The sequence below is a fragment of the Cygnus atratus genome, chromosome 1, assembly GCF_013377495.2.
Source record: "Cygnus atratus isolate AKBS03 ecotype Queensland, Australia chromosome 1, CAtr_DNAZoo_HiC_assembly, whole genome shotgun sequence".
Lineage (NCBI taxonomy): Eukaryota > Metazoa > Chordata > Aves > Anseriformes > Anatidae > Cygnus > Cygnus atratus.
This window is the reverse complement of record NC_066362.1, coordinates 73628054-73649938: the sequence shown is the minus strand read 5'-3', so window position 1 is coordinate 73649938 and position 21885 is coordinate 73628054. Positions and strand designations below refer to the sequence as shown.

At 42.9% G+C, this 21885-nt stretch overlaps 1 protein-coding gene across 11 annotated transcripts in view; it reads left to right on the top strand.

Moving 5' to 3' along the window:
• Positions 1-21885, top strand: part of PRR5 (proline rich 5) — an 89820-nt gene that overhangs the window by 20015 nt on the left and 47920 nt on the right. For 4 of the 11 annotated variants that reach the window (XM_050712725.1, XM_050712716.1, XM_050712721.1 and 1 more), the window contains 2 exons: positions 1833-1969; positions 16421-16683. The exons of 1 other annotated variant lie outside the window; for it this stretch is intronic. In XM_050712725.1, the coding sequence (XP_050568682.1) occupies positions 16553-16683 (131 nt within the window). In that variant the 5' untranslated portion in view covers positions 1833-1969; positions 16421-16552. Of the gene's footprint in view, positions 1-546; positions 594-1832; positions 1970-5538; positions 5635-16420; positions 16684-21885 lie in introns of those variants that run through there. 6 more of the 11 variants (XM_035550981.2, XM_050712731.1, XM_035550979.2 and 3 more) reach the window with 5 other exon arrangements.

Below are 21885 nucleotides of genomic sequence, written 5' to 3'. Positions count from 1 at the left end.
GGAGGAACTTTTTTTTATCTGCTGGCACTGAAACATCAAAGCAGAATCTCCAGGCAAAACAGTATTTTCAGACCCATAAGCATCTAATCTTTTAAGAACCAAATAGCTGTTATTACACTTTCTGTCCAAACTCAGTGGGAATTCTCATATCCTTTAAATTTGAGAGAAGATGAAGAGTCTTCTTTAATTTGTCTTTTAAGCAGGGATGAAAAAAAGCCAAAATTCATGACAAAGCCTATTATTTTAGGTATGTGCTTTGATAGTATCCACTTCCAGCAGAGCTGAGTTGTTCATGGCTTTTGCAAGACCTATATTGTCCTGACCACTCTAGCAGTTTTGGCAGGTGCTTTTAATAAAAACTCAGCTGTGTCAAGAAAGCTCTACCCTCATGCAGCTTGCTTTGCTTAGAGCAGTTTTTCATATATTAGGACACCTATTTGTGTCCACAAGAGTTTTTGTTGGTATAGGATGTTCGCATCCAGTGCACAATGTTTAAGCATTTGCTACAAGTACCTCACTTGAATATGTTCATGTGTCTTCTTTCAGATGTGTGTGTGTTGCTGAGAAGGTTGGTTTCCTTACCTTGCCCCCAGGTATTCAAAATGTCACTTTGTGTCTCTCTGCAGCCTACAAGCTGCAGATCATGTCTCCCATTCTGCATGCTATCTACCAAGTTGCTTGTGTGTGTGTGCTCCTTAATGTGTTGCAGTCAAAACCCACTGACTTCTCACAACACTGTTATTTAAACTAACACCTCTGCCTTTGACTAAAACAAGTGGTAAAAGAATGAAGTTCACACTCATAGAGCAGACAAAAGGCAGGAGTATAAGGTGATTATTTAGTGCTCTCAAATGCATGAAAGATTAATCCTAAAATACATTTTTTTGAACGGGTAAAGTTATTTACATCTTTGCAAAGTGGTTATGAAATGCTACAAAACTAAAACAAGAGCATTTTGTATTCAGGATAAACTGAGTCTTTTGGCTGTCTGTATATTACTCCTAGCTAGATTTAGCAGTGTGGTGGGGCTGGTACAAATGACTATGCAAAGTGCATGGCATTGAAGAGCCATAGTCAGAACATGTACACTGGTGTGTGTGTTGTGTGTCTGTGTATACATAGATTTATATATATATATACATTTTAAGTATTATATGCTATATACTGACCAGTGATTTTAAAAAAATAAATTTAATATTGTGAAGATGCTTGTACTGGGGTTAGAAGTTGCATAAGAATAAATTCTGTGCTGCAGCAAGATACCCACTTCGGGTTGTTTATTGCATTAGCTGGCATCTCAGAGAGGCACTTCAAGACCATCTCAGGACACGTGATGATACAGCAACCATTATTTGAAGCCCTAATGAAAGAATTTCTGCTATTTTTAAATGGTGCTTTTAAGATTTTTCTGGGTCTTATAGGACAGCTGCTCTCCAAAGGCGATCATTGCAAACCCTGAAACTCATTTCAAAGTGTTTTTTCTACCACATCTTTAGTGTTGGGACACAGAAGTACTTGCAGACTGCACGCTAATGCAAACTCTTGTCCTCTTTAGCGATAAGCGCAGCTCTTAGCACTGTTGTCAATGAGTTGGTTCCTGCTTAAAGAAGAAAAAGCAAGGAAGGGAAACATACAAGAAAAAATGTTTAGTTATATCAGTGATGGCATGTGGAACAGCACTGAGTATTGAAGTTGTTTCACTTGTGTGTATATTGTGTATCAACTTACTAGTACTAGCTTGGTACAACTTACTTGGTACTAGCACACTTGAAAAACTGTTCCTCAAATGGCAATATATGCAATACTACCTTTTGGTTCATCTTTTCTTGCAGAGCTGCCTTTTTTGCAAGGGGATGATTTTTTTAACCAAATCGTATCACCTGTCAAGAATTTTCATGTGATTCTTGGAAACCTGCTGCAGAGTCTTCACTATCTGCTATTCAGTCCTGTTTTCTTCTCCTTTCAGCAGGTAAGCAAATGTTTCTGCAGCACTATCTGCAATGGGAAAACGTTTCCAATTTCAGACACCTGGAGAGTTCCTTTTGTTGGACAGGCTAGGGTTAGCACTTCTCTTCCAGTATTTCCCACAGATCCTATTGTATTTCCTGCCACAAAAAGATATCTGAGTAACAATGCAATACTTAGTGATTTTTAACATCAGCTCATATTAGTCTATATCCCTCTAGCTTTAGTGTAGCTTAAAAAGTGGTATGCGCGAACTTTCAGAGTTGTGAATCTACTTAGAGCTGAATCAGATCTGTGAGCAAGCAATACAGAAAATATCTTGAATTTCTTCTCTCTGAGAGAAGCCTCTAAATAACTCCGTGTCCTTGGGGAAAAAAAGCCTTGAAGTAGAGAGCCACTGTGGGTGCTGCTAAAGCTCTGGTGTTACCCACCACGGTGACTTCAAGCTGAATGAGATGTTTCAGATATTGTTCACCAAGATCATAGTCAGAAAACCACTGCAGAAGCAGATTAAGCTGCACTGGCAGACTGTGCACTGAAGCGTATGAAGAATTCTCAAATTACCTATATCGGGGTGAGAAGCAGCATCAAACAGCTGAGTGGTAGTAGTATCTTAAACAGCTGCAGCTATTTCTGCAGAGGTGCTTGGGAACAACCATCTCAAGTTCATTATTATTCAGTGCTAGAATTGGGTTAGCATTTGAGATTCAAGGTTTTTTATGGAGGAAGGGAGTCATTAATGGAGAGTGTGTATGGGTGTGTGTGTATGTGTATTTATGTGATGGAAAAGTCGACGTTCTTAATCTGTCCTTGATGTTCTGTTTTTCTTTTGATATCATCATCACATGTGGTAGCTCTTATTTTTTCAAAGTAACTTATACATTTTCTTAGAAAACAATTGCTAGTTTCTTCCTACAAAAGAATTTTCTTTCTCAACATATGAAGATATTTTCTCTATAAGAATTACTTTATCTCTTCACTAAGCTGCATGAGCTAAACTCTCCTATGGCTTCAGTTTTTTTTCTGTAATATTTAAGTAAAGAGGTTTTTTCTAAAGGGTTCAGCCTTTAAAACCTTTGTTTTGATTTATTTGGTGGTAATGCATGCTTTCATCCAAATTTTTGTCAAGATGTAAATGATGGAAATGCCTACTCCATGCTACCTCATGACAGTGATAGCTGGATTTTGCCACAGTGGTTATTTTGTCTCATCCCAGGCTGCATGGGTAGGTAGGCATGATACATCCTGCAGCTCCACTAGGGTCTTGTACCATATGCAGTATGACCCATAAAGTATTTAGCTTCATCTTTAAACTGCATGCAATTGTTTAAAAATGAGAGAAATAATTTTCCATTCTGCTGCACCTTTTTGCAAGGATTTCAAGGGTGTTTTTACCTATTCCCTAAGAAGTGAGTTAGTGGCATGAGTAGCAGAGAGGGTACTTGACAGCTGTGTGTACCGTGATGGGTCTCAGATGATGAAAAATATGGGTGTGGGTATTGCTCTCAACTCCTGTGGAAAAGCTGAGGTAAGAATCTGGGTATAACTTGGTCAGGAAATTCCTGATACCTGTGTCCACGTTATTTCAAGCACGCCAAGAAAATTTCTGCTTCTGAACTTTGCATCAACTTTCTCTAAAACAAACACCCATCTGCTGTTTGCTAAGTTAGTAATCTACCAACTAATCTGTTATTAAGCATGAGTTCTGCTGGCAGCATCTCCAAATATTGCTGCTAGGAGGATTCAGCCATTGCAAGCAGAAGTAAACACCGATTTAATGCTTCACTGACATATTTTGAAAAGTTTGCTGCAAACACTCCATCTTTGGCCTGTTCGTTGCTAAACTTTTTCTTCTTGCTATTGTAAATGATTGCATCTCAGAGTAAACAATTGGACATGCGCATGCCTTCTGTTCCAAGCAGAGCATTTGCAAACTATTCTACTGTAAACTGTTTATGGAGTACTGTGTAATCTGTAACCTTACTGTGATGGACAGGCTGACTGGAATTCCCACCATGTGAGGCATTAGTAGAAGTTAAGGCTTGAACAACTCACCAGCACCTCAAAAGTGTTGGCTGACTCGAAATACCACTGTCTCATGGAGAAACACTGCCTGCATGCTGCAAAGCTAACATTTTATAAATGCTTATTTTTTTGCATTGCAAAAACCATAACTTCTCACTTGCTGGCGATACAGTAGACTTTAAGTGATGCTTGTGGCTTTAAGCGCAGCATTGTATTCAAATTCGATATTCCTACAGCGTGAATATTTTCACAGTTATATTTATTATTTGTTTTTCATTGTGGTGTGATATAATTTAAATGTCTTAGTCAGGATTGCAATCCTGTGGTAACGAGGACCATAGAAAACACATGTTGAAGGTTTCAGGCCCCCATCAGTTTACATCTGCAGGCCATGGCCTTTGTTAAGTGTTAGTGCATTCATTTAACTTTCTGGATGTGTAGGGTCCCATATGAGTCAGTGGAAATATCCCAGGCTTCAAATCCAGCTCATGGAAGTCTTGGCATGACAGGGGCCTAATCAGAAACAGCAAAGTGATGTGGTTGCTGTACTCTCAAGGAGAAAGAAGTTGGTGAAAATTTTGAAGGATGAAGGAGGTTAGCAATGCTTACTATGTCACAGCTAATAAGCACACAATCTTTTCATAATTAATAGTACTATGAGAAGTTCCTAGCAAAACTGTTTCTTTGTTTGCTCCCTTTTTTCTCCTTCTCCTCCAATAAAAACAAGAGAACCTGGCAGTATCTTCATTCATTTTTTAATTCCTGTCCACTGTTGGAGTGGATGTTAGCCTCAGCTCAACTCTTCCTTAAAAATCGCAGCCGATTCCCTAGCTAGAAGATGCTCTTTACCAGCACATCCAGTTGACCTTTCTGTTCGGGATGTTCCATTGAAGGCTGTTACCTTGGCCCTTTTCTCTGAATCTTTTCTCTGAATCCTGTCATGCCTTTGGTCAGTCCCAATGGCAGACTCTCCTAGAAATACTCCTAATTTAATATCTCCCTATTTGAAATACCAGCTGAGCCTGGAACCACAAGATAACTCCCAAAGGTCTCTTCATCTAGGGTTGGAGCATATACTCAGGGAAGTGAAACATTCATTAGTAGGATGCCAAATTATTTATACTTGTTTCATAATCAATGAGGCGGTAAGAGACTGGGAATGAGATTAATCTCCTCTAGTTTGATACATTTACAGCTGAGAATACTGTATCCATAACTGAACTATTCACGTTACATTCTCTTTGCAGTCAGTAGTGAGAAGAGACACTTCCAGAGCATGTCCTACCTAAGCAGCTTTAAATACCTTTACAGTACGTGATGAAGTGTAGCATAGCTGTGCCTGTTTTTTTCCTCAGCACCTATAAAATGAGGTCTAAGTTTCCCTGTATGTCTCTACTTGTCAGACACATGCATGTCCCAGTCCCAATGTCCATTACTTCATTTCCTGGTAGCTGGTGTTGAATTAACTTAAAAAAAAATGCAAAGACCAAGCTGCAGCGACTGACCTTTATCTCAACCTTAATTTCACTTTTCACTTTTGACCTCCAGGTTACTACGCTGCTGTCACTGCAGTCATGAGCGTCCTATCTCTTTTCCTCAGCTCTTGTGGACAATTAAATCAAGAGGAAGGAATGATTTAAAATGGTATTCCCAGTTTTCTTCCTTTTCTTTGTTTACCTTCTCAGTAAAATACAGACAGTAGAAAAGTAGATAAAAGCATAAATATTCTATCATCTGTTGATTTACCTAGCTTATTGTATCTGAAATAACAATATCACCTATGTAGCTGATTTAAGTAAAAGAATGAAAAAAGTATCTTTCATTTTTCTTTTTTCCCCAACTCCATGCAAATGCAACTCAACTTCCATAGGGCTAAGCAAAGGAAGACAGGTCGCCTTATTGAGGTTTTGAATAATCTTCCAAAAGTTAAATAATGAGGATTACCAAAATAAGGCTTTCAAATGTCATGAATCGGGTATAAATAATCATGTGAGCTTGAAAATTATTATTCTTGGGGATTTCTTTAAAATTTGTATTTTGGTTTTAAGATAAATTGTGTTTTTTTTCTAGCTTTTTCAACACTAGACTTTGACTAGATAGCATTTCTTGATAAAATAATAAGAAAAGTACACAGATAAATGTTAGTGGGTCCTGGGCATATTTTCATTAAACCTCTTAACTAGGACTTAACAAAGTAGCTGACAATTTTGAATGCATTTCCTCATAGTTACAAAAGTTTAGGTCCTCTCACAGGGAAAAAATAGTTATACAATGTTATGGATTCAGCCTTTAAAAATTAAAGACCTTAAACCTTTTTTTTTTTTTTAAAGACTATTGGGTACCTACAGTAATGTTGGAAAACATTTTGTCTTGCCAAATATTCTTTAAAATGCTTGAACCCAGAAGATTTTTATTTGAAAGCATAGGTAGGGAGCAATGAACTCAGAAAATTTCTCTTTTATTACAGCAAAATAAGTTTAGATGCATTTACATTTCGAACAACACACTAAATTCTTGAACTAATAAACCAAGAGAACTAAAATGGAGTCAATGAACCAAAATCCTGGATTTGAAACACTGTTTATGCCAGTCTGAATCAAAAGTTCAATTGTGGATGCTCTCATCCCTCTGAGTTTTCAAATCTGGATCCAAAAATTTGTTGGAGCCAATATCTAAAGCAGATCATTAATAAAGCTAACATCATGACACACATATATATACACACACATGTCCTTCTTAACACATGGAGTATTAGCTGAGAGCTAATGCGGATTGGCTTAGATTTATTTTATGTATAAAGTGATGCAACTCTCCCTTATCTGTCCTCCCTTCTCCCAGTCTCCAAATCTTTGTGCTGGCACCTAGTGCTGCATAGACAAATATTGCAGAAAGGAAAACAGCAATTATTATTTTTTTTAGAAAAAAACAAAGTTCTGGTTCATTTTTTTTCCCTGTGATCATCAATCAGATTAAACTGATTACTTAAGAATTGGTGCAAGGAAGCAGCATCCAAAGTGCATCCTTACACATTTTCTAATTACACTCAGCTCTGATTACAGTTCCACCTGCCCAGCAGCAACAGAATATATTTTTACATTTTCTTCTCTTTCAGTACACTTCATTGGTAATTCACTGCCTAGAAAGGAGTGCCCCTTTTAGGAGAGACAAAATTCACTGGTTTCATGACCTTTTGTTTCTGCAGAAGAAATGGGTGAACTCACTTGGAATAAATACAAAGCAAGCCAAAACGTTACGCAGGACAAAATTAAATCCCAAACTGACCTTTTGGAGTCTCAGAGAATAAGAAGAAGAAGAAGAAAAAAAAAAGTTTGTGGGGAAAGGTTGCTTCCCTTTATCTTCTTTCTGGTAGCCTGTAGTTGGCAAGTGCCAAAGTACCGCAGTTGAGACTAAATCTTTATGGATGTGCGTTGTGGCAAAAAGCAGATGAAGGGCAAAAAGTGAAGACTTGCTGACAGGGAGCCTGCTCCTGCAGGCCTTTTGCTGGAAGCTTTGGCAAAGGCAATGGAGGAGCCTGTGCAGTGTTGGGGCTGCTGTGGCGGGTCGAAGGCCACTGCCATGGTGGGGAACGGGACCAGTGCCTCTCGCTGCAAACAGCAGGCCCCTAGCAGGAGGAATAGGAAAAGCAGTGCTTGAAAGCATCATGCTGTTCTACCCCCAGATTCAACTGTCTGTGGAGAACAGAGCAAAAGCAGGGTGTAGAGAAAGGAGGGTTTATTCACTGGCCAGGCACAGATGAAGGAGTGTCTGGGACAAAGAGGGGTCTGCGATTTCTTTGTCCACCAAAAGCTAGGGCGACCTGAGGGAGCAGTGAGCGCAGCCACCATCCCAGCTCCCTTGCTTTTGCCCTGCTATCCGTTTCCAGGGGCACAGCAAAGCACAGGTTGCCTTCAGTCAACTATAAATGTTTGCAAGGGGTGATGCTGTTCCAGTCAGGAGGCCATGGGCCACCTCCCAGCAGGCTGCACCTCCAGCCTTGCCGTGAGGGTCTCAGTGGCCAGGGCCCTGGCTGCCATTTTGTGGTGCTGTTTGCCCCGTGCAGGGTGACAGGCTGTAGGTGTGTACATCTGTACCTGGGCCCACTGAGTTGGGGCACTCAAAGCAGGGAAGGGGTTAAAAAGAAAAAGAAAAAAGGCTAACATAAGTGTTTGTTGGTTTTTAAGAGTAAGAGTGGACCAAGGACGTGGTTTCTCAGTGAAGCATAGTTCTGTTCATCCTCCTTCAGTGCCCTCCTCAGCTACTGACATGCCTTGCCTTGGAAACACCAGCTTGGTGACTTTTGGTGCCAGCTAGTTTCCAAAGGCCAAAGTATCAAAAGGAATCGAGACACTGATTTGAGCATGGAATTGACTACAGCCCCATTTGTTAGAGGTCTTCAGTTTATTCTTTTTTCCAGTTTCCCAAAATGAAGTATGCTTCAAATAAAGAGATGCAAGGAAATGCTGGCTATAAGCCCAGGACTACCTGGCCTGGGGCTTTCTGTACAAAGGAGCCATGCATCCTAGGAACCTGACCCAGGGCTTTCTGTACCAGGATCCCAGCTGTCCAGGAAGGCATCTGTAACCCATTCCTGAGATAAATCCTTACAGCTTTCTGCTTGGGAGTGGAGAGCTCAGTATATGTGGGCTTTCAAACTGCTGGCACTAGCAGCAAGTCTGAAAGACCTTGGATGACTCACACGTCCCAGTGCCTTGAAGCTGAAAACCATTGTGGTTCCCAACAGTTTTCTGCAAAAAACAGGAATTTTAGTCTTTCATACATACATTTAGAGAACTTAAACTGCTCTGCTGTAAAAAAGTTTTTGTAGTCTGAGGTTGGAGAAGATATCTTTTGAAATGACTGAAGAAAACCTGGCGAGTAAGAAAACTTGAGCAGCAGAACTTATCAAGAAAGACATGACAAAACTTCTGAACATGCACAAAACTTGCGAAGGACACCTCTGTTCTTCACTGCATCCCACAATATAGCTTGAAGTTGCTGATGTTCATGCAGACTCCAGGTAGGGAGGAGTACCTCAACTCCATATCTAGTTGTTGATACCTTGTGGGAAAAGAAAATGTTTTCTGGAAGGAAATGTAATGGAATTTCCCTTAGCTTCTGGGTAATGAGGCATTCCTTCCAGATGATAACTCAAACGGTGATGTCATGTTGGTGCCTGACTGAAGATTTAGGCAGGCCAATGGGCTGGGGTGAGAGTGAAAGGAGTTGTGCCAGACCTTGTGATTCTAAAAATTTCCAGCGCTCTGCCCTTTGAGGTAAATGATTTCCCAGAACATGCTGAGAAAACATTGACACAGTATATACAGGGAGTTCATACTGCTGGGCCTGCTAAATGTACAAGTGTAAAATCGTTGGTGTCATGAAGGCCTTTTGTATGCTTTCTGTTTCCGTTGCCCAGTATCTTAGTCTGCAGGGACTGTTTCAGCATGTGTATATGAAAAGGTTGCAGAAGGTCACCATTTTTCAGTTCCTTGTGAAAGGTCCACCAAGCTAAACAGTACAGAGTCCGACTACACAGTGAGATGTTACAGTTTTGGATTATCTCAAAAACCTCTCTGGCAGTTTTTCCACTCAAGAAAATATATTCTCATGATGCTAAGGGAGAAAGATAATTTTTTTTTTTTCAAAGAATCCCTTTGTATTGAAGGCTAGGCTTTTGTGACTTTTACAGGGCTATGAGATTTGTTCCAGAGAGCTATAGGGCCATTCAAGTAACAGCAGCGTAGTACCACCAGAGTCAAAGATCCCTTGAATTTGCAGAGTTGTCTCTTGCTTTGCTCAGTGCTGAAGTGACCTCCCTGACTTATGCACAGGAGGTGGCAGTAATCTCAAGGCATGCTTCATGTTTCCAGCCATGCTCATATTCTTATACACTAATAGTAAAGCCAGGATATCACTTGTAACTAACAGCTGGCCACCAGTGCAGTTGATTAGAAACTCAGCTAGTTACCAAAGTGGGTTCTTTATCTTGGTGACCTTCCAAGGCAATCAGAGCCTTCTTGGAAGACCTTGAATCAAAATGTTTGGATATAAGAAAAATAGCACTGCACAGCACACAATTCTGATCTCCCAGGGTTCACAGATTTGGAAGGCACTGTACCATATAGAACTGTAGAAGACAGCACTGAGATACTGTAGCTGCTGCATCAAGGTCATGGTGTTCTGGGATCCAATTAAAAATGATGCAAGATAGGCAATTTAGGAAAGAATTTGCATAGAGCTCAGGAAGAAAAAAGTCATGTGCGTTATGAGCTCGGTTATTTTGTAAGATTAGTTTTTCACTATCTCGTGATCTTGTAATAAAAACACAAAGTATTTTAAACACTTGATTTGCTTATTGATCAGAACTCTGAGACCTCAGTTTCTAAATCACAGTTGCAGGCCTGTCTTCATTTAAAAGCCAAGCCGTGTGCTTGCCTTGAAGTTTGTATGATGTGCAAACTGAGCTGTTTGCAATGGGTTGTGAATTTGGTGAGCGGGCAACAGTGAAACCTGGCATGGGGCATGCCTGATTCTTGGAAGCCCACCTCCTTCCCTGGTGGTGCTGTGAATGGAAGGCAATACTGGCACAGGTCCTGTAACCCAGAGCGTTGATTCTCACCTCCTCCAGTGTAACCATTGTACTCATTTGGATCACTGTGCCATCTTTGATTCCCAGAGCCTGTATGGAGGTAATGAGGAACCATGTGAGCTGAGGGAATTGCCTTTTGATGTAAAACCTAATATTTTTGGAAGGGGGTATAATGGGCCTATTCCTATCCTAATTGTCTCCTGTTTTCTATTTCATGAAGGATAAGGATAAAAGATTTAGCTATCTACTGTATTTTAAGAACTGCTTACGTTGTGCTCTGTAAACTGAAAACTTCTGTTGGCAAAGAGGTTTCATGGATGCTTTGTGGATGGTCTGTATATTGCTAGATTGCTAGATATATTGCTAGGTATTGCTAGATTCATGACCTGTCAAAGACTTGGTTCTCTTGGAGCCAGCTGAAGAGTGGTTTGCAACACTGTCTTAGTACCACAGTGTTTTGGTCTCCTTTTTCTTTTCCCATGCCTTCTCCTGAGGAGTTAGCTAACCAAGAAAGCCAAAAAAAAAAAAAAAAAAAAAAAAGGAAGAGGGAGCACAAGAACAAGAGGAACAAGAGCAGGAAGGGATCAAGGTGAGGACACTGAGAGGATCAAACAGTCAGTAAGCAGATGAGAAATGTCCAGCAGACTTTGGCCAGTCTTTGAGAAGAAAACGGACGGTGGTGGTTGCTGTAGTCCTTTACTCACACGCAGGTCTCTATGTCTGCTGAGGAAGTCTCTTAGGCATGTTCATGCTGCTCTGCCACATGCTGAACAAAACTGTTATGGGAATACCTAGGAAATGTGCCCTGATCCTCCACAGGTTGTAATGATTATGGTGTCCTTAGTTGATGGAAATTGGTCTATCTCCAAGGCAGGCAGTGGAACTGCAGCAGCTCTGGCTGCCTGCGAGTTGGGTCTGAAATTTTGTAGGATGGACTGTGCTTGTGGGTGTTGCTGCAAAAATGGCAAGGGAGGCAGGACATCCCTTTCTAGCAATAGTCAAAGGGCTGTTCTGAGGGGTTGCCTTCTCCTGCTTGTTTAGGTAGGAGGGATACTGTCTTCTAGCATTTCTTCTTTCTAACAAGGTAAAATACAAAGAAACCCTGTGTGTGTCTTGTGGGCAGCTGAAGAGCAGAAGTCCTAGCTCTGCCTTAAGAGGGGCTCCGTTGGTGAAGGCTGGGGAGGCAGCCCAGTAAGGCCACCTTATAGGTGCCCTCCTATAAATCAGTGTGGGGCTGTGGTTAGGGCCAAAATAAATAGCTAGCAAAACCAAGGCTATCCTATAACCAGCCTCAATAAATGCCAGGCAGAAATTGTCCTTGAGATTTTCTGTATCTCCAGAGGTTGCAGTGTGAGTGGGATGGAGGGGGAAGGGTGCAAATAGACCCTGTGTGGTTTCATACTTCCTTTATTCTCTTTATCCTTTGTTTTCTGATGATAAAAGAGCTTTATGTGGCTATTGTAGCAAAGGAATTGGTGAGTCATAAGGTTTGCGACTTCATTTCCCCCTCCACTCTTTACACATTTTTCCTGGTGGTCACATCTCCCTCTCCCCTTCAGTCGCCCCCCCCCCCCCCCCGCTAGGGCAGCAGGACGTGCTGCACCTTTAAGTGTGTTTTTTTTTCAGAAGACTAATTCCTGAGATTTGGCATATGTTGAGGCATGCCCTGAATTTTGTGGTGTGTTTTATGAAAAACTACAGTGCATTTGGCTAGGGAGGCTTTTAACTCCTTTCTGCCATAGGTGCGCTTTGCCTCTTGGAGAGCATGCACTGTTCGGCATTTCCATAGGGGTTTCTGCTGTCTTCCCCTAATGAGAAGAAGGGAGATAAAGTGAATTAGCTTTTTTTTTTTTTTTTCCCCAGTTAAAATTTATATTTATTGAGTTGTTTTTTTTAAATGCCAAGGCTATGGTGGATAAAGCTGACCTAGCAAATTCTCTTCCTGATTGCATCCCCACACTCACACGATTCCCGCTGAAGTGTTAACCTGTCCTTGCAGTAGCAGAAGAGTACAGCCAGAGACACGTTGACCTGTAGTAGTCACAGCACTGGCAGCTTTATTATGAATTTCACATAACTGTGAATATCTTCATGTTCCTGCTCATGAACATTACTTTTTGCTTCCTTTCCCCTCTCACCACAGTCAACAGGAAACTTGTAAGAAGACAGCAAAATTGTACTGTGAAGATTAATATGTTAAGTAAAAACAGTGTAGGTTTTTTCTTTTTTTTTTTTTTTTTGGTACATCACATTCTTTTGAAAGCAAGAGAGTGTTTGGGGAGCTCTGTCTGGATTTTATTTTATTTTTTAACATTTGCAGAGGGCAGCAGCCCAGACTTTCAGTCCCAGCTTCCAGTGGGAACGGTGCAGGCGTTACAGGCATACCAGTAGGTAGCTGCAGAGTTACCCCTGGCAATTATTTCATAAGCTGTGCATGCTCCAAGGTCCTGGGTCTGTATGCTAGCACTGCCTTGTAATAATAGTGTAAAACCTCTTGGATTGTCAGCATGTATTCATGTCCTTGTGCATTGTTTTAGGCTTCAAGGCAGCAGGCATCTCCAGGCGAGCAGAATGCTGTACCCATATACAGGATTCCCCCTTCATCTCCGGCACCATGGAGGCAGAGGGACTTACCTTGCAGTCACCTGCAGGATGTGCGGCCCAGAGATGAAAGAGTAGTTTCTAGTAGAGACTAGGCCTGCTTTTATGAGGAGAGATGTTGGAGGGGAAGGGAGGGAGCAGGCTCTAGGGCTGGATTTTCCTGCCACACTGAGATTGTTGCGGGGCTTTGATTAAATCACTTAACCTTTGAGCCGCAGATTCCTTGAGAGTAAAACAGTGTTAGCACAGTGTACTGCGTGGTGGGGTTAAACGAGTTAGTGTAACAGTACTTTACAGTCTCAGCTCTGCAAATGTGCTGAGCACAGTTGTTCTATTTAAGAAGCTTGTAGTATTTGCTACTGAGCCCATGGAGGGTCCCCGCTTGCCCTCCCCTCGCTCCCAATTAGCCCGGTCAGTGCTCTTACCCCTCTTGGTGGCCAATAGCGAGCAGCCCCTGCCAGATAGCTCCCTGGTCTCGAAGCAGTGCTGGATTGCGGCAACTCTCTTCAGAAGTGCCTTCGGAGGAGCGGCTGTCCTGCAAGCCCTGGTGAGGAGCTCAGCCTTCTTCACTGCCCTCCGGCTGCCCCGGCCCCGCATTGTCCCCTCTGAAGCGTGCTGGAATGGTGGCTTGAGGTCCTGGGTTCTCTTGGCATCCCTGCCACCCGCTCACCAGGTAGCCCAGGCAGGTCACGTCACCTTTCTCTTCTTCACTGTGAATGCTGGAGTGTGGGACGTGTGTTTTACCTTAGTACCCCAGAGCTGTTCAGTCTGAATTAATGAATGCCGTGAAGTCAAGGATGCCTGTGGATGCACAGCACAATATAAGTGTGAAGTATTGCTCTGTAATTGCGGGTGGAGGTAACCCTTGTTGAGACTGATTGATTTTTATCATAAGTCAACATTTGATCAGGTGGAATTGTAGGAAGCGTAGACAAAGCCTGCCCTCTGTTACCTCCATCAGAAATCTTTTAGGAAACAGGAATGCTGCTTCTCCCATGTGCTCTGTGCTTGCGTAGACACTGTGTCTAGTACTGGTTAAGGAGATTGATGGGGAGGCATAAAAATAGTCTGACTTCTATAGGTGTAGTATTTCAACGTACAGAGAGAAAGAGATTTTTTTTTTCTTTCTCTTGGGATTCAGTGTTTTATGGGAAAGCCAAGTACTGCTTTTTGCAGCATTGTCTTGCATATCCAAGGTTGACACAGCAGCTCCTTGGGTTTGGGCGTTTTAGCAAGTTGAGAATTTTGAGGAATAATAAAATTTAAAAAGCAGATGAAACATTGTTATGTAGCTGCTGGCATACCGGCATCATCAGGGTGCAGTTTATAAAGCCTCCGGTGCTGCCAAAGAATCAAAGAGTTAAAAATTCCAGAGGTTTAATCCAGTATAATACCATTTGCAAGGCCTATCAAATTCACAGCAAGTGAGCAGCAGAAAAGCAACCAAGCTGGGTGGAAAATGAAATCAGATGGAATTATATTGCCACAGGTTTATCTAACTAGTTGTTTCCCGTAGCAGCATAGATGCACATTTATCTGCAAAACTTGGATTGTGTTGTGTTCCCCAGCTCTCCCTGGCTGTATTATCCACAAAAATTGAGCACCCTTCATCCTGTTTGAACAAAGCAGTGTTCTGCTGTATCTATTTTGGTCACTGATTTGTATGCCATAGAAGCCATCTCATTCGGTAGAATACAGTGATATATTGTTGTGTTTGTTTTCCTTCTGTTGCTGTGTACATAGTGCATTGTTTTTTGTTTTTTTTTGAAGGATTTAAACATCTGGAGGAGACCAGGGATAGCAATGCTTATGTCCATAAGTTAGATTTGGAGCTGTAGGTCCCTTCCAAAGTGAAATGCTTTGGAATATACCCTCTATTGTGTTATGCATTTGTATAGTTCAGATTTTGGGTTGGGAAGTACATTCAATATTAACACTAATCCAAGCATTTGGATAAAGCTACTATTACTATAACTAGTGCAAGGTAAACATAATGTTTTTTTCCCAAGTGGTTCTGCTACTGCTTCTCATGAAGGTAATACCAAATATAAATCAGGGAAGTAAATATTTATGTATGATAAGCATAGCATAGCTGAGCTTTGGCGAGTAGTGAGAAGAATCAGTTTTTATTAAAGCATTTCAAGAACTGATGCACAGAGGGCAGATCTCGCTGTGAAAAAATCAGTTCTTCAGTAATGAAAGCTTTGAGATAGTATTGGAATGCAAACAAATCCAAGTACAGCCTGGATCTAGGTGACAGATTATCACAGATGGAAATAGAAAGTGAGCAGAAAAAGAAATAAGTCGTGCTGTATTCCAGCCCCCTTCTCTGCAAGGTGACTCTGCGAGGAGCCCTCACAGCTTTCACCACCAGACTATTTGCAGACAAACGCCACAACAATAGAAGAGCGGTTCTCGTGCTCTGGTTTGGTCTGTTACAAGCCATTTGTTTTTTGAGGAAGCTGATCGCAGTTTTGTCATGTTACTTCGCAGCCAATGAGCAAGGCATTCCTGGATGTAGAGCAGAACCTGGAGTGAGTGACAGTGAGCTTAACATGGGCGAGGGGCTTATAGCAGCATAGCTTTCAGCTCCAGCGCTGCAGTCAGAGAGATTTTCCTTTGAAGATAAGACACCTGGGGTTTTTGTAGAAACAGTACGCCTGTGCCTGAGCAGAGCACAGGAGTGTGTGCATGTCTGTGTATGAGCGAGGCAGCGAGAGCGCCTGTGTGCAGTGTCGTAACGTGGCAGGGCACAGGCAGTTATGAAACTTTCCAATAAAGTCTCAGTGCATCAGTATTGGTTGCTTGGGTGGTTGTTGTTGGTTTAGTTTTTGTTTTGTTGTTTTGTGTTTTTTGTCAGTTGCCCTCCAGTTTCATTTCCATTCATGAGTGCAGAGAGAGAGCAAGGCTGAGGAGTGCTGGCAGAGCCCCCAGAGACACCCGAGGGGAAGCGCAGGTCCTAGGGCAGGTGGAGCACCCCATGGCACGAGTGCAGATCCTTGACTCTGGGGACAGGGACGGGGTGGGGTCAGCCCTCGTGCTTTGGGCAGCTGCTGGTTGGAAGGGGCCCCTTCAGAGTGCCTGAGCTGCAGCCGGGAGTTCAACTTTTGTTTTTTAAAAGGCCTGGAGAAATTATTAACCACAGTTCATGACGTCAGAGTTGATCTGATTAAAGGTTTGTTTTCTTGCTGGCAGAGGTGTGCTCTGTAGAGACTGGTTCTCTCTTCTTTTTTTTTTAAGTTTCTTTTTTGAACAGCAAACGGAGGGAACTGCTGGCATTGCTGCTGCTGCTGCTGCTGCTCCAGCTGCGTGTGTGTGTGTGTAAACAGGATGGTGTATCTGTAGCCGCCACGCGCAAACACACGTTTGACCATGAGGACTCTTCGCAGGTTGAAGTTCATGAGTTCGCCCAGCCTCAGTGATCTGGGCAAGAGAGAGCAGGCAGCCTTGGATGAGCGGGGGACCCAGCAGCGACGGGCCTGCTCCAATGCTACCTGGAACAGGTAAGGTCTTGCACAGTGTCCTGCCCCCCTGAGTCGCCCTTCGCTCCCGCACCGCTGCTGCAGTGAAGGTACGGGTAGCCTCTGGCTGGCTGGCACCCCAGGGCAGCTCGCTCCCAGCTGGGGTGGATTACAGCACACCAAGGCTCCTGCCTCGGTAAGTTACGTGGCATGTGTGCTTGAGGAAAAGGCCAGGGTAGCTTTTATTGCCGTGCTGTTAGCCTTTCTCTCAGGGCTGATAGCAAGCAGTGCTGCCTGCAGATGGCTCAGCCTGCTCTTCCTTGTGGTGGACAAGGGCTCATTTCAAAGGATCCAGCTACAAATAAGTCTTTGCAACTGTCTCGATATCCTCATTTAAAGGGGATTTGGTTTATTTGACTTTTTTATAAAAATTAAGATTTGTATATATTTTTATCTACATAACTATATATATTGCTGATTATTGATACAGATACAATAAAGTACTCAATTTATTCACTTGAATGCAAAAAGCTGTGTGTGTCTGTGTGTGTGTGTAAGCACATGCACTTTGGACAGGGAAGACTAGTCCTCGATTGTTTTCTTTGCTGTGCTTATACATTTGAATTTTATTACTGTTCGATAAAAAACACGCAAACTTTTTCTTGTGAATGAGTACAGAAATTCAGAAAGCATCTTAACAACCGTTTAAGGACACTCTTAAAGATGAGTAAGTCTTTAGGGATTATATTCTTTTGCCTATTTTGAAAATGAAATGTCATTTCCTGGGTCACAGCATGGAAAGTGTCATTCATGTTTTATAATTACATGGAGGAATCATAGGAAGAAAAATATTAGGGAACTACAGACACATTTTTAAAGGTATTTCAGTTTTGTGGAAAAAAAAAAAAAGAATTTTAAAATACCACATCTTCCTTCCCTCTCACCCCTTGATTTGTGTATTCATATCTGTATTATGAATTAGTTGCTTACCACCAGCAGCACAATAAGCAGTGAAACCGTGCCAGTCATGAAAGAGACGACATTTCTGCTCAGAAAATGGTGCTATTTAAATGTCCCAGAGGTGCTCCCACTGTCTGGATGACAGTGATATTTAGGGCAGGATTTGGCCACCTTGGCTCATGCCAGCTAGGGCTTTGCTTGCTCTGTAGCCCCACAGGAGTCAGCAGGGAGGGAAGCTGCTGCTTGGTGTAAACCGAGGTGCCTGAGTAGGATCCTCAAAGCTTGTTCACGGTGGTGTGCTGACAGGGACGAACATTGCCAGGTCTGGTGGGAAGCACACCGTGGAGGCAGGTTGGAGCAGAGAGTGGGGTGGGCTGAGGGACCAGCTGGAAGTCCTCCTTGGAAGCGGGAAATGTTCTTGTTCTCACCAGTATTTGCTAAGAAATCCAAACTGAAGGGTTTTACTAAGTGAGACAGGGCAAAAGGAGAGTTTGTTAGCTCTAATTTGGGCAGGACAGCCATAGCGCTTGACAAAAGTGTCGGTCAGTCAGCGAGATGGACTTGTATTTGTCACATCAAAATGGCCAAAGAGCTGCCACATTGCAGCTGTTACTGGAACAGGTGCCCGCGAGCAGTCGTGTCGCTGGTAGCTACAAACCCAGGCTGGTAGCCTGCCTTGGTCTGTAGCTCAGGTATTCTGCAGGCTGAGGAATTGGAACTTATCCTCAGGAAAGTCATGGCTGAAATGATGTGGGATTAGTCATGTTAGGAAGTTGTCCACGGTAGCTTCCCTGTGTCGCCCGCGTGCATGGCATGTGTAACAGGGCCTGGCCTGGACAGAGCTGGTGTTCATCAGATTGAGCCCCTGACTCACTGAAATCTCGTGTGGGGTTTGAAAATATTGGGCTGTGGAAGGATGCTTTTTCCTCTGCAAAATTAAAATGCCCCAACAAAGAGCCAGCATGCCATGCATTGGCTTGTGGAAATATTTGTCCTTCCATGTGAATGAATTGCCTGTGCTGTTCGATTCTGTGCAGTACTGAGCACGAGATCTCGCTGATCAAGGAAGTTGAGACACACCAGAAGAGCTCTTCCCTCTCACAAGCTTGGCTGTGCTATATTTAAATATGCTGCCAGTTTCTTGCTTAATGTTAGCAGCTGTGCCTGGGCGTGGGGTGCAAGTATCTGCTTTTGAAAGAGGCTTTCAACCCAGTACACCAAAACTGATGTGGGGAGTGGGAGAGTGCAATCCCCTGGCAGGCCCTGCCCCATGTGAGACTGATGATGTGGTGCTGAAGGTCAGCCCTTTGAGGTGGAGCAAGGATGTTGGCTAGGCACAGGAACATGGCCAAGCTGGTGGAGCCATGCTGGTAAGATCTTCCGCAGATATTTGCAACGTCAATGTGGGCTGTCTCTGCCAAGGACAGATGCAGCTGTTCTTCTGCAATCAGATGTTGTGTCATCGCAGCCTGGCTGCCCGGTGCCGTCCCCTCCACCACCTCTGCTTTGCACAGAGCAGTCTCTGCCCGGAGACTGTTCACTGCAGTGGATGCCTGTTGCTTTCAGAGACCCAGGGAACCTAATGACCGGGCTGGGTTTGCAGGAGGCATGTAGTGCTCATTGCTAGCGAGGATGGTTTCTTCCTCCCTGATATCTTTCCTTCACCTCCCAGCTAAAGTGCTGTAAAACTTCTTGACATTGCTAGATCAAAGGGAGGTCGGTGCTGATCTGCTCTTTACTACTATGCAAATCAGACTTTATATCACCGCCTCTTCCGAGTTTGCTTTCCCATGAACCCCAAAAGATCAGTTAAGCAGCTCACCGGTTGCATGTTAACTAGCAACCCTCAGCAACATAGTGGAACAATACAGTTTCATTACAGCTCACAGAATTTGCATTGGATTAAAATAGCTTAGATTTTTTCACTAGCATTGTCTTCAGTTCCTTCCACCCCGCCCCTCCTGCTTCAGGCAAAAAATGAATGCTCAATGCTGACTAAACCAATTGGACTGAAAAACATGGGGTTTGTAATCCTGAGCTTGCTGCCCGGGGGTGGCTCCTCTCAGGGCAAATAAAATCCATCGAGAGGTTTTCATTCTGACTGAGTTAGCGCAGACTGCCTAATCAGGGCTGGTGCTGCCTGAGCTCTGCTGTGGCTCTAGTGAAAGGCTCTTCTGTCCTCTTTGCTGCATGAAAATGGGGAATGTTGACGGAAACGCTGAAGGAGTATAAGGTAGTGATGAAAATGCGAAGAACTCAAAGATGAGACGCCTGTTACAGTAGTGAGACCAGCAGTAAAGCCAAGGAGACATGCAGAATCAGAAGGAGTTTAATGGTTTTGGGGTAATTTTACAGGCTTGTAATATGCATTATAACTTGCTGTAATATGACAGTCACAGGAAACATATTTCATTTCCTAATTAAATGTGAATGTTTTTCTCGGATCACAGTGAGGCTTTTGTAGTGGAGAAAAAGATCCAGACCAGCATATTTATCTACTGCTTCTACTGGGAAATTTTCTTTCTTCCAATATTTAGTGTTTATTTAGAAATATTTTGAAATATGCCTGCCTGTATGAGGAGGACAAGCTTCTTTTTTCGTGAACCTTCAGATGGAGACCTCTTGGGAGCATTCTCCTCTCCTCTCTGTGTGCACGGGGTGCAGCCAGAGACAAGCTGTGGGGTGGGGAAGGGGAACAGGGGACTTCCCACTTTGCCAAGCCACCACCGTGCTGTGCAGTATGCCTAGCCTTGATTACAGTAACAGAAAGTGGTATGTGGGGAAAGAATTATTGCTCCCTGTAGCCCTCCAGATATATCTATACTTGTTTGAAGGCAGGTTTGATTGGAAGCCAAAATGTCTGTAGTCTTACACTCTGTAGAAATATTAACTATTGGTAGCACCTCAGGGAAGTGCCTTCACCTGTCTGTCTCAACTTCTTCATAACTAAAAGTAGTGTATATAGCTGGTGAAGTTAATGAACTAATGTCTCCAAAACTTTTTGAAGAGAAAATTTGCAGACCAGCTTATTTTCAGTTAAATGATCTAGTGCATAATTGCAGCCTATCAGTCTTTGCAGATTGCTTTACCTTGGGTAGAAATTTCCAAAACATAAGTGAACTAGCAGCTGCAATCTTATTTTTGAAAGGGACAAAGCCTGTGGAAGTCCAGTTGGACTGAAACTGTTCTGAAAGTAGGATTTCCCAGGTTGGATTAAGCTAATTCAGAAAAATGAGTGTTTATTCTGGAGCAAGGGTGTCCTCAAGGGGGTTTATCAGGTTAGTTACTGTGAATTAGCTATTCCAGATGCTGTCCAAAGGAAGATGAGCCCTGTTATTTAGTCTCTTTCAAAAACATTGCCCTTTAACTCTCCATTACTAACAGAGAGTGATTATTCATGCAGTATTGTTGTTTTTTTTGTCTCACCAACTTCACCTGGAGCATTTAAAAAAGGAGAATTTATGAACATTGAATAAAAAATGCAGTGGTATTTTTACACATGCTGCTTGCATACAAACATAGTGACTGCTTTAGAGAACAAAAATTACCTACCTGCTGTGCACAAGTAAAAGCTTGGGCCATACCACCTGCTTTGCCATGCAATACTGAACTGGAGGGACTGTGACCTGGTCCAGCCCAGTTTTGCAGTTGGTCCTCAGCCGTGCAGACAAACCGTTTCTGACCCAGCAGAAAACAGTGCTTTGATCACTATAGTTTTTCCTTCTTAGGAGCATCAGTGGAAGAACAAGGGTGGTATTTAAGGGCTGGAGGGAGCCAGCCTCCCACTCACAAAAGGCACTGGTGTCTGGTGGTCAGCTAGTGACTCAAGCAAAATGTATGCATTGATGATATCGAGCTGTACAGGCAGTGGCTTTCTGTCAGGTAAAAATCAGAATAATAAACCACACCCTCCTGGTCTTGGCACTCATGCTATTACGCTGGTTGGGAGTGTCAACAGTGAGTGTCAAACTCTGTGCTTTGTGGATTTACACCTTCCAGATCCCTTTCTGCTAAAGCAAATTGTGGGGAAGCATGAGCTGTGTGTGCTGTAGCTGTCGCTCCCCATGTTTTGGGTGGCAGAACCAGAGCTCTGGACCTGCCACCTTCTCTGGAGAACTGGGCAAACCCAGAATGAGTAGTCTCTGCAACAAGCCGAAATTTCTTAGTCTGCTGGGTTGATTTTTGCTGCTGTGAGAACTTGCTCAACTATCCTTAGTTCCGTTTTGGCTGTCAGCTGCAATCTGTGGCAACCAAGGGATAGATAAAGTGCAATATATTGCTGGA